The sequence below is a fragment of the Octopus bimaculoides genome, chromosome 24 (assembly GCF_001194135.2).
Source record: "Octopus bimaculoides isolate UCB-OBI-ISO-001 chromosome 24, ASM119413v2, whole genome shotgun sequence".
In the NCBI taxonomy this organism is placed as follows: domain Eukaryota; kingdom Metazoa; phylum Mollusca; class Cephalopoda; order Octopoda; family Octopodidae; genus Octopus; species Octopus bimaculoides.
In genome coordinates, this window is record NC_069004.1 from 16,817,870 (window position 1) to 16,830,801 (window position 12,932).

At 37.5% G+C, this 12,932-nt stretch overlaps 1 protein-coding gene across 1 annotated transcript in view; it reads left to right on the top strand.

The window, feature by feature from the left end:
• LOC106869827 (regulatory-associated protein of mTOR-like) overlaps positions 1-12,932 on the top strand; it is a 79,905-nt gene that overhangs the window by 39,419 nt on the left and 27,554 nt on the right. Inside the window, 5 exon segments of the mRNA XM_014915716.2 lie at positions 1,098-1,190; positions 2,229-2,372; positions 3,001-3,163; positions 5,102-5,176; positions 8,779-9,056. Of these exon segments, the coding sequence (XP_014771202.1) occupies positions 1,098-1,190; positions 2,229-2,372; positions 3,001-3,163; positions 5,102-5,176; positions 8,779-9,056 (753 nt within the window).

A 12,932-nucleotide genomic window follows, 5' to 3' on the forward strand; every position in this document is an offset into this window, starting at 1 on the left:
AAAAAAAAAAAAAAAAAAAAAAGAAAGTTGCATTCTTGTGTCCCACTGTTAGAAATCAAAATTATTTGGTGGCACAAATGGCTGATCTAGTACCAATGTTAACATATTGGTCTAGGTTCTAATTCTGTCTATGTTGACCTTGCTTTTCATTTCTTTGTGGGATATGAATTTCTGTAATATACTATTGTTGAATTAGCTATATTGCTTTCCTAACCACTTTTATTTCAATTTGTGCTTTTTGATGAGTTCAATTTTCCTTGAGAAGTGAATAATCATATATTTCATGTGCTTAGATGAACCGGCTGAATTTTTATTGTCTGATAAATTATCTTAAGATATTTATTATGGTACTCTGTGCCCTGAGGTCAAATAATATGAAGGTCAAGTTTACCTCTAATGATTTCAGGGTCAATAAAGTATCAGTCTTGCACTAAGATCGATACTTCTCTTTCTAGAAGAAATGGGCTTTGGTCAGACTTGGAGAAGGATGGGTTTGGCCAGATGAAAAGATACCCAAGATATGTCATGACAATGCCCACTGCAAATGCATCAGGAGTTGATAACTAAAGGCAAGGCAAGACCTTTGTGAGTGAGCAAGAGAAGAAAAGTGTGAAGCAAAAGCAACAGCATTATTTTCTCTCAGGGCTCCTGACTCAAATTAAAGGCAAAAACTCAAACTTTAGAATCTTCACTTTTCATTACCATTGAACTTAGCAGACTTTTCTATGAGCTGAGTATTTGTTGTTGATACTGTAGACCAACTTCTTACTGTTCTTGAGTTCACCATTTACATTATACAGGGTGGCCCAAAAGTATAGGTTTACAGTAGGTACTTTAAATTTCTTTTAAAACATTTTATTACATTTAAATTTCTTACAAACTGAAAAGGGAGCTTGACAAAATTAACTAAATTAGCATAGAATAATGGTTTCATATTTTTTTATAATTAAGATCTAAACTGTTAATATATGAATGCAAAAGAGATAGTTGAATTACTGTAAACCTACTTTTGGGCCACCCTGTATAAAGAATATTTATATTAATGACACATTGTTAACTATAATACTTTACCTCTCTCTCTTTCTTCCCTGCCACAGGTCTGGATGAACTATGAATCAGCACGATGGTGTGGAGTTCGAGACCTTGCACATGAAAAATTGAGCAACCTGCTCACTGATTCTGTACCTGAGGTAAGGCTTTATCTTACTTATTTTGTTGGGAGGTTTTTTTTTGTATTTTTCTCTTTGTTGTTCTATTTTTTAAAAAAAATTAATTTTCTTGAAATACAATTGTCCTTTGGTTTACTTGGTTTGAATAGTTTCACTAAAGCAAATTTTTTTCTGAAACCTATTTCTTATCTTTTATGATCCCACACTTTCCCAGTTTAACCAAGTTTTAACTTCCACATTTTATAGAGTTTGGGTGGGTCTAAACGTTATCTTTCTCTTTCTTACTCAACTGCTATGAATGGTTGATATGTATTAATCATGTCATTGCATGAGTTTCTTGCTATCTACTAGGACCAGCTAACAAGGAACAAAGAATCCTGTATGGCATTTCTCAATCTGCCAAAAATAGCTGCTGATTTTCCCTCAGATCAATCCTATCTTCTTCTTCTTCTTCTTCTTCAAAAAAACCAGATGCAATTGGTAATGTAGTTCTAAATATCCATTAAAGGATGGAATGGTCATTGCTGAAATCTCTTTGGTCATGGATTTGCTCAATCAAGGTTTACTTGAGGGAGAAATAACAGCAACAAGAAGTCCATTCAAATTAGCAATTGAACTTGTTATCTAATCAATGTTGCAGTCAAAAGTTTCTTAGAAAACATTCCATTGTCTTTAAAATAGAAACAGTAGTATTTGAAGCATATGACTTTTAGAGAAAGACTAAACAAATAGTAAAGCTGAACTGACATGTTGTACATATAACATATAAGAACAGTAAATATTAGATGTTCAACCTGAAGGTTACTTTACGATAGCACCTTCCCTATTGTTGTGTTTTAGGAAATGTTCAGACAGAACTGCTCAGGATTAAACAATAATATCAATACTACATTTTCCTTTCATTGTTCTTGCAGATGTAAAATTATTGGTGTGAATCAGTAAAAATCACTAGCAATGTGATCATTTTAAGTTGATCAAATAAATCTCTTTTTATTTTTCTAATCATTTATTAGATTTAAAAAATTTATTAAACTTCTTTTATTAAAAAAATGCTTCTAGGTTCGTGCCGCTGCTGTGTACGCGCTGGGAACTTACATCAGCTGCTGTTCGTCAGCACGTAGCGACCACGCCAGCAACATAGACTTAGGTATTGGGATGAGTTTGACACACATAATACATGATGGAAGTTCTCTGGTGCGAAAGGTATGTATTTTCTTTCTCAGATTTCATAATTTTCTACATGCATTATCACACCTGTCATTGTTGCTAGCTTCACTGGTAAATAACGAGTGGCTAATTGCAAGAGCTCAGCATTTTTTATTTGAAAAAAACTTAATTTTGATTGGACAAATTTGAGAAAACCTCTGGCCACCCTTTTGAATTAGAAAAATTAAGTTATAGAGTGTTATCTTGTTGGAGCAACATTTTCTAAACTAATGATGATCTAGCCAGATGCAGTGTTAGATTGACTGAAGCTGCTGATGTTGTCATTGCTAGAGACTTTCTGATTTGGCCAGTGTTGTGTACACAAAATCCTTTACATTATCGACTACCTCTTCTAGAAGTGGAAGATGTCAGAGAAAAAGATTATCATCTATTTATTTATATTTCTTTACATTTTTAGTTCTAGTTGTGTTTATATTGCCAAGCATTTTTTTTTGTGGTGATAAAAGTAAGTACTAATGGCCAGGGGTTAATTTAATTAATTAATCACTTTTCTAGCAAATTTCTGGTTTTATGTTCAATGTAAGAATTCATTATTAAGAGCTTTGTTTTTATCAAGACTGTTATACATGTTGCTGACCCTTGTGGTTATGATCTCTGTTTGTAGGAACTTGCCGTTGCTTTGGGTGGTCTAGTGCAACAGTTTGAGTCTCCATTTGTTGCTGTGGCATCTCAAATGTTAGGAGAAGAACGACTGCGGGAGAAGAATGCCCCTATGATAGCCGCTGTGACACCTGGAGGGTGGAATGTTGTCACACCAATATCTTCAGGTTTATATCTTTACATTTGAATTTGGATTAAATAAAAGGAAGGAATTGTTTTTTAAGATGAGACCTTTTGTCTTTGACATAAGGGTGCAGGACTATTGACTCTTTGGTCATCAGTTTCATTTGTCAAACTGTCGACAAGTTCTGTTCCAAAATTGTGTGATAAAGAGTGCAGTGTTTTGTGAATGAAATCCATCTCTACCTTGTCTGATAAAATATGAGGTGATATCAAAAAGGTTTGGACTCATCATCATCATTTAACGTCTGCCTTCCATGCTGGCATGGGTGGGACAGTTTGACAAAAGCTGGCCAGGATTTTTACAGCTGGATTCCCTTCCTAATACAAACCACTCAGCAGAGTAGCACAAGCACAAGCGAGGTCAGTTTTGGTAAGGTTTTTACAGCTGGATGCCCTTCCAAATGCTAACCACTTTACAGTGTGGCCTGGGTGCTTTTAAGTGGCACCTGCAATGACAGGGTCACCAAGTAACTTGCAAGACAAAAGAAATCTCTTTTGAGAGGGAAGAGGGCATTAGAGGAGGTGATCTTGTGTTGGATGATGAAAGGTTATAGTGAGACAGAAAGACAAACAAGTGTCTGGCTATAGAAGAGGTACAAGGTTACCTGGCTAGAGAGAGAGAGAGAGAGAGAGAGAGAGATCAGGAATGAAGACAGAAATAGGTGTGCTGCCGCAAAAGAAATACATGGTTACCCAACCTGAGGGAAGTGCAGGAGAAGGAGAGAGAGAGAGTGAGTGAGTGACAGCAGGATAGAAATGGTGACAAAGTGCTGGACATACTCACATGGGACGGGGATTAGAATATAAATGGAATGGTTAAGTGAAGGAAGAGAGATATAGATGGTGACAACTCATGAGTGAGGAGGGCTCAGTGACTGAATGTTTTGTTGTTGTGAAGAACCTTATTCTTTGCGTTTCACAGATTCGGTCACTTTTGCCGAATGTCCTCGCTCAGGCACTTCAAAGTGTCACAGTAGAATGCTTGGTTGATGATCTGGCCCTGGGGGATGAATTCTTGATGCACAATACTGTGGATGTTGAAAAAAATGATGAGCATGCTCTTGATTGAGTTGTGGCTTTCTGTGGCTCTGTCATGCCTTCTTTGGTCATGGAGATGAAGGGCTCTTCCATTGTGACGACTGTTACTTCATCTCAGGGTCATATCCATAGACCCAGCTCTTGTCACTGGTGATGATTCTTGATATGAAGAATGGGTCATCCGTGGCACACTGAAGGAGATCTTGATAAACTTCAACACAATGTTCTTTCTGCTCAGTGGTCAGCAGGCAAGGTGCAGACTTGGCAGATATGCCGCATGTTCAATTCAGATGTTAGGATTGCCTGCACGGACGCATATGACAGACCAACAACATCAATGTCATTGATTGTCCTCTGACGATCCTCATGCACATGCTGATGAATTTTCTCCACATTTCCAGGGCTGATACTTATGCCAGGTCTTCCAGATCACCCATCATCTTCCAGGGATGTCCTTCTGCTTTTGAAGCACCTGTACCACTCGAAACATTGTGTATGACCCATTGCCTCGTTGCCTTAAGCTTGCTGAAGCATACTCAATGTCTCCGTAGCAGACTTCCTAAGTTTAATGCAAAATTTCATGTTGGCTCTTTGTTCCAGCTTCCTGTCCATGACAAAATCGCAGACTACAGCATACATGTGATCATAAAAACACCAATTTCATAACTTGCAAAGTAAACACAGTTATGTCACTCAGCACACTACCTCATGAAGGTCACTGCTAGCTCTCATTGTGTGTGCAAGTGTGTGCTACAAAACTAGTCCGGGTCATTTTGATACCACCTCATAATTGTAAACCTGTGAAAATGTGAAATCTTGAAGCTATCATTAGATTTTGTTATTGCTTATTGTTCTCATTGCCTTTCTTCCTACTTCTGCTTCAGACGGCTATCTGACACTACCTCTTGCTGGCATGAAACGTAGTGCCTCCCGGGGTAATTTAAAGTCCGCAACTAGTCGTAAGTATTTTTTTTTTCCTCCTACTTAAATGTTGATTCATCATTATCGTTATTATTTTAATGTTCACTTTTCCCTACTTGCATGGGTCAGATATTCATTCCAGCAGATTTTCTATGGCCTGATGCCCTTCCTGTCACAAACTCTCAAGGATACATCAACTAGTATGTATATGTGTGTGTGTGTATATATGATGAGCTTCTTTCAGTTTCTCTCTACCAAATCCACTCACAAAAAGCTTTTGGTTGGCCTGTTCAATCAAGTAAGCTATCAGGCTCATTAAATTAGCATGTAAGTGACTGAGTACACAGATCCATGTACCCTTAACTCCTATGCTGTGTACAGGTATTAGGCCATTCAGTAACTGCATAATTTTTCATACAAGGGATTTTACAGAGTATTTACAGCCTCTTCTCAGTGTGGTATATTTGAAAACATGATGCTGCACAAAGTGAGGCACAGGGTTTCCATGTGGTCTGTACTGCTTCCCCTCTGCAAGGTGTTAATGTAATTTTCAGGCAAAATCAGCATGACAGGAGTTACAGTACAATCTCCCCAATTTCTCTCACAAGGCAAATAGAAAAAGACACTTGCCCATTATGCCAAGCACTGAACTCAAATATTGAATTTTGTGATTGAGATGTAAAACTTAACTGTTCAACTATACTGCATTGACACAAAGGGTTCTTTAACCTTATGGAAAAACATAGGTGGTTGACAGTACACATTTTAAATTTTTATTTTATATCTTGCTTTCTGTGAAAAAAAGTGTCAATGCTTATTGATTTCAAACAGGCCAATCACTAGTTTACATTTCTGATGTTAAGATTGACAAGGAAGTGCTCGTATAACTTAGGTGGAATATTTATTGCAAGTCATTTTTGTTTGAATGTCCCAATTTATTGGTTTTCTCACAGATGTATGTGTCCTTTTTCAATATACTTCAGCAAAAAGATATCCACATACATACATAACGATGAGATCCTTATAGTTTTTGTCTATTAAATTTCACTCATGAAGTATTGAACAAAACTGATTAAAGACACTTTCCCAAGATGACAAACCCTGGGATCAAACTAGGAGCTCTATAGGTTTAATGATTGCTCACATCTTCATGATCCAGCTGTTTTACATTCATATGGGGATTGGAATTCAGTTGTTTCCAGGAGGAGCGTGATAAATGGATTTATGACTTGCACTATTAACAGTGAATTAGTTTATTTTATCAATCTAAGCGGGATGAAAAGCAAAGTTGGCCATGGCAGGATTTGAACTTAGAACATGAAGAGCTTGAAAATAATATATTCAGCTTTGACAGGTGGTAGGTAATGTATCTCTCAAAGTAAAGGAGAAAATTGAAGTATAAAGATCTGCAAATAGAGATAACCTAAATGTTGGGGGCTAAAAACTGAAATGATCCCTATAATAATGAGTGCTTTGGGAATAATAGAAAGAAATGCAAACAAATATACACACTCCACCCCATGACTTGCAGATATGCATAACATACAGAAAATAGCACTGTATGCGTATTATGTAGAGTACTGTCAAATACAGTAAAATGAACAAGTTCAAAACTGAAGACAACAAAACTAAGACATCAAGGCACACTTAGTTGTGCTTTTGCAGTGCAGTGAACACGCAATATAAATACAATTCGATACTACTACTACTACTATTACCACTACCACTACTACATAATAATAATGATTTCAAATGTTGGCACAAGGCCAAAGAGTTCAGGGGACAAGTCAATTACATCGACCCCAGTGGTCAACTGGTTGTTATTTTATCAACCTCTAAAGGATGAAACATGAAGTCAACATTGGTGGGATTTGAACTTAGAACGTAAAGATGGATGAAATGCCACTAAGCATTTTGCCCAGCATGCTAATGACTCTGCTAGTTTGCTACCTTATAAAATAGTCATAATAAGAGCACTCAGAGAGTGCAAATCTCCGCTAAGGCAACATCAATGTCCTCTCAACGATTAACCAGAGAGAATATTTGAAATAAACTCTCACAAGCGAGAATACTAAAAATGAACCTGATTGCTCTCAAAAATTAAGTTTAAAAAATGGAAAAACAATCCAGAATCCTTGTCCAGTACCAGATCGATCCCAAATCTAATCACTTCATGCGAGTCACGAGGCGAAAGTTTCATCCGAATCCATCCAGTGTTTCTTGAGATATCTTGTCCATGGACAAACAAACATGTCTGAAAACAATACCTTTGCCTTCGCTAAGGTGGAGGTAATAATAATGGTTTCAAGTTTTGGCACAAGGCTAGCAATTTTGAGAGAGAGGGTAAGTCGATTATATCGTATCCAGTGCTCAGCTGGTACTTATTTTACTGACCCTGAAAGGATGAAAGGCTAAGCCAACCTCAGTGAATTTCAACTCAGAACATGCAGACGGATGAAATTTCGCAAAGCATTTCATCCAGTTTGCTAATGATTCTGCCAGTTTCCCCACCTTAGAATAATAATGAAAATAATAATAATAATAACAACAACATTAGTAGTAGTAGTAGTAGTAGTAGTAGTAGTAGTAGTAGTAGTAGTAGTTATTGTTTCTGATATAGGTGCATGGCCAGAAATTTGTGAGAGAGGAACAGTTGATACTCTTGATCTCAGTATTTGACTGGTACTTTATTGACCTGCAAGGCTGGAAGGCAAAGGTGACCTTAGTGGAATTTGAACTCAGAACATAGAGTCAGAGCAAATACCACAAGTCATTTTGTCTAATTTACAAATGATTAGGCCAACTAATACCTTATTATAAGTTCCAGTTTAGACACAAGGCCAGCAATTTTGAGGCGAGAAGTTATTTGATTACATTGACCATGACATTTGACTGGTACTTTATTTTATTGATCTTTGGTGAAATTTGAACTCAGAACCTATAAAGAATTAGAACAAATACTGCAAGACATTTTCCCAATAATATAATAGTTTTGGCTACCACTTCAATAAGTATAATTATAGATTTCTTTTAGTGAAGGCGCATGGCTCAGTGGTTAGAGCGTCAGGCTTACAATCATGACATAGTGAGTTCGATTCCTGGACTAGGCTGCATGTTGTGTTTTTGGGCGAGACACTTTATTTCACGTTACTCCAGTTCATTCAGCTGTAGAAACGAATTGCAACATCACTGGTGCCAAGCTGTATTGGCCTTCGCCTTTCTCTTGGATAACATCTGTGGTATGTAGAGGGTAGGCTGGTCTGCATGGATGACTGCTGGTCTTTCATAAACAACCTTGGAGAAACTTTCTAGGTGCAATCCCATGGTCATTCATGACTGAAGGAGGTCCTTTTTGGATTTCTTTTAATCATAATAATAATAGCCCTTTCTGCTATAGGCACAAGGTCTGAAATTTTGTGGGAGCAGACTAGTTGATTGCATTAACTCCAGTGCTCAACTGGTGTTTATTTCAATGACCCTGAAAGGATGATAGGTAAAGTCGACCTCAGCAGAATTTGAACTCGGAATATAAAGGTGGATGAAATGCCTCTTAGTATTTGTCTGGGTATGCTAATGACTCTGCTAGTTTATTGCCTTAATAATAATGGTAATAATTTGTTTTCATTTCTTTTTTTTTCAGGACATGGGCTGTCAAGCAGCAACAGTATTTCAAATTTGGAGGGATTAATCATGCCAGACTCTGGTGCCGGGGCTACTGCGTCGGGCAGTGGCACTCTCTGTGTTGCTAATAGCGACCGCATCAGGCGTACATCATCCAGCTCCAACCTCTCCACATGCACATCTATGGTGAACAATGTCTATGTTAGTGTTTGGCGCACGCTACTATTGCTCTCCTCCGACCCTCACCCCGAGGTTATGGAAATAGCAAAGATTGTTATAAATGACATCAAGCAGAAGGTTAGTCCCCATAGAATTTGTTGACGAGTGTTAGTTCATGTTGCTTTTCTCTGTATGCGTGTGTGTGTGGCAAGTTGTCTAGTTAGAGTAATTGCCATAACACAACCATCAACTGAACTATGTGTATTGAGCCTGTTTGCTTCTGTCTTTAAGCAAACCTATTCAATACACATGCTTCTACATGTGTACACACACATATGCATACTTATATATCATTTGTCATCATTATCACCATCATCATCATTATTTTACATTTATTTCTCCATGCTTGCATGGGTTGGGCAGGTCTTCTACACAATGTTTTACCATGTCTTAAGGCCTTCTTGTCATCTCCTTTGTGAGGTTCAGCATTTAGATATTGATCTTCAAAACTTCTTCCTTGGCTTTCCTCTTTCACAGATTTCTTCTACTTGGATTGGTTGTCACCTCTTTACCTTAAGTGTTGTCCTTTATGTGCATCAGATATATATATATATATATATATATATATATATATATATATATATATATCGTGTAAAAGTGAAGTAATTTTCACTTTTGCATGTTACATCTAATTGCTCTTATACTCAGTTTTTCTCTCAGCTCATCTGTGCCTGATTGTTTACGCACCCTAAAATTACACACGGTGCAGAGTATACTTGCTTCGTTTCTTTTCAGCCTTTACTCATTCTCTGCTTTCAATCCCTGTGTTTCACTACAATGCAGTATCACATTTTGTACCAAATATCTTACAATCTGCTCTTTATTTAGAGAAAAAGAAAACTGCATTGATACCAGTAGAGGTCACAGATCCCTGAACTCTCTGCACCCATCTTTCCTTGGGCTACTATTTTCGAGCATCCATTTTCACTGTTCATTAGGTCACCCTGGTAATAGAGATTGTTGACTATCTATGGGAGTCTCTTTAGTCATTTCATTTCATGGTTACCCTGTTTCTGTGTATCAGCTATCTGTGCACCCATAATTTATATTGGATGCACAATATTTCTATATTCCTGTTTACAGTTTTTTTTTTTTTTTGCATATCAAGCATGGCCACTCCCCAGATGGCTGTAGGATTCTTTATTCTTTATTGCAAAGACGTTTCTCTTTGCTTTGTTTATTTTTAGATCTCTTGATTCTGGGGCTTAATTCCAAGTTTATAGTTTTTCCTTTAATTCTTTGAGTGATGAAAGTTAGCCTCCATTGAATTCCTTTGTCGAGAAATTTTTCTTAGCGATTACCAGACTTTTGAGCATGGCTCAACGATTTTCTCCTGGTCAACAGCTGCTGGATTATACTTATATATGATAATTAGGTAAATGCTTGTGTTTACCAGCTTCAGTACATGTACATATACACACACCAAAAACATACACATGGCATGAAAGAAAAGTGTTTTTTTTTTTTTTGGTGTTGTATCAGATTCTAACGCTATCGTGGAAAAATGTTTTTTAAATTAATCATGATGTATGTGTTCATAAATGTGACATGGACATGCATGCTTGTACAGACATCATGGTATAAGCACATTCTGTCATTTGTTTCACTTTGTCTGATGAGTTAACTGAACAAATATTTACGGGATCATATCAAAAGAACTTATTGGTGAAGACAATGTGTGTCTTTCTTTTGCTGGAAGCAAATCATATTTTCTCCATGTCTTGTGTCATCTCTTGTGAGACCTAGACAAAGAACTGACATACACAACCACACATGCACATATATACACTTATTAGTTGCTGCAAGATCACCCACCATCCTGAGGACCATGGGGCAGACGAATAATTCAGTTTGCCTAGTTTATCTGACTGATTAGTTTCAGTTTTGCTGTACAGTTTGAAAAGTTCATCAGAGTATCCATCTGTCAAACACCATATCAAAAAATGGATATAAACTAAGAAAAAAAAGCAATAAATAAGCAAAAAATGCTGATGAACAATTGCTGTGTGTTGGATGAGAATTGTGAGCAACAGACTGAAGAAAATGTTTAGCTTAGAACTAAGAATCTTGAGACTCAGAGATGGTATGACAGAATTGAGACATGTTGAGTGACATATTGTATTTAGATGGTGTTAGAGCTTTGAATAGCTTGCTTTGCAGTATTCATTCCACTACTTGATGCTTTGAGTTCAAATCCTTCTGTGGTCAACTTTACCTTTTATTCCTTTGCGGTTGATGAAGCAAGTCTAATACTTGGTGGCAGCGGGATTGTTCCCCCCACCCCCTCAACCTTTTCTCTTTCTCTATGGTGAACAATGTCTATATTAGTGTTTGGTACACGCTACTATTGCTCTCCTCCGACCCTCATCCCGAGGTTATGGAAATAGCAAAGATTGTTACCGTTTCTCGCAATCTCGTTACCGTCTCTAGCAATCTCATTACTGTCTCTAACAATCTTGTTACCGTCTCTAGCAATCTCGTTACCATCTCTAACAATCTCGTTACCGTCTCTAGCAATCTCGTTACCGTCTCTAGCAATCTCGTTACTGTCTCTAGCAATCTCGTTACCGTCTCTAGCAATCTCGTTACTGTCTCTAGCAATCTCATTACCGTCTCTAGCAATCTAGAAAGAAATCAGCTGTTTGAAGACCTGCTGAATGATATACGCTGCCAAATTTAAATCACTCAAGCCATACCATGTGCCACAATAGTGCTCCTAAGACTCCATCAGAAGTTGAGGGCTTTAGGACATGGCCATATATTGAATTGCAGACCTGTCCAGCCATGTTATGGATATAACTTAAGAACGAAGGGACTTTAGTGTTATTGCTTCATTTGCTCAGCAGTACAGCAAAACCAGCTTTAGTAAATTCTCAGACACATAATTTCTTCAACTGGAGTGCAGATCTTTTACTTGTTTTAGTCATTAGACTGTGGCCATGCTGGGGCACCACCTTGAACTTTTTGTCAAATGAATCAATTCCAGTGCTTTTTCTTTCAAGCCTGGTGCTTATTCTATTGGTCTCTTTTGCTGAGCTAAGTTATGGGGACATAAACACACCAACAGTGGAGGGGGACAAACGCACGACAAGTTTCCATCTACCAAATCCACTCACAAGGCTTTGGTCAGTTCAAGGCTATAGTAGAAAACACTTGCCCAAGGTGCCATGCAGTGGAACTGAACCTGGAACCATATGGTTGGAAAGCAAACTGCCTTCCAACTATGCTGTGCTTGTATGTATATCTTTTGCTGGTGTGTATGGGTCAAGGATGCAAACATTTACTAGAAAGCAGTGGAAAAAACCAGTGATCTTTGAACAAAGTCCTTCGTGATGTTTGTTCTACACTGAGTTGCTAATACTCCTTTGTTACTTTCATTGCTGTCAGGATTGCAGGAAATCATCAGGCTGGCTGAGTGGTTAAGAGGTTTGCTACCACTTGCCTCTGAGTTCAATCCCACTGCATAGAGTCTTGAGTAAAATTTGGTAAATGGGAAACTATGGAAACCTGTGATATGTGTTTGTGGTAATATATTGTGGAACCTAAAGAGCATGTAACTCTATAAAGAGTGATAACTCAGATGAACTTAGTCATCTCATGACTAGATATCAATAAACGAGTACTGTAACTCCTGGATTTGATATGACCTACGAAAAACCCTTGAAGATAGTACCCCAGCATGGATACAATCCAGTAGCTGGAAGCAGCAAAAGAATAAAAGGATCTCATTAATAAACACATCTATATTAATCTTTTATACCAGCAATCTTATTACCATTTCTAGCAATCTCGTTACCATCTTTAGCAGTCATGTTATCATTTCTAGCAACCTTATTATGTTTCTAGCAATTTTGTTACCATCTCTAGCAATCTTGTTACTGTTCCTAACACTCTCCTTATTGTCTCTAGCAATCTTGTTACTGTCTCTAGCAATCTCGTTACCATCTCTAGCAG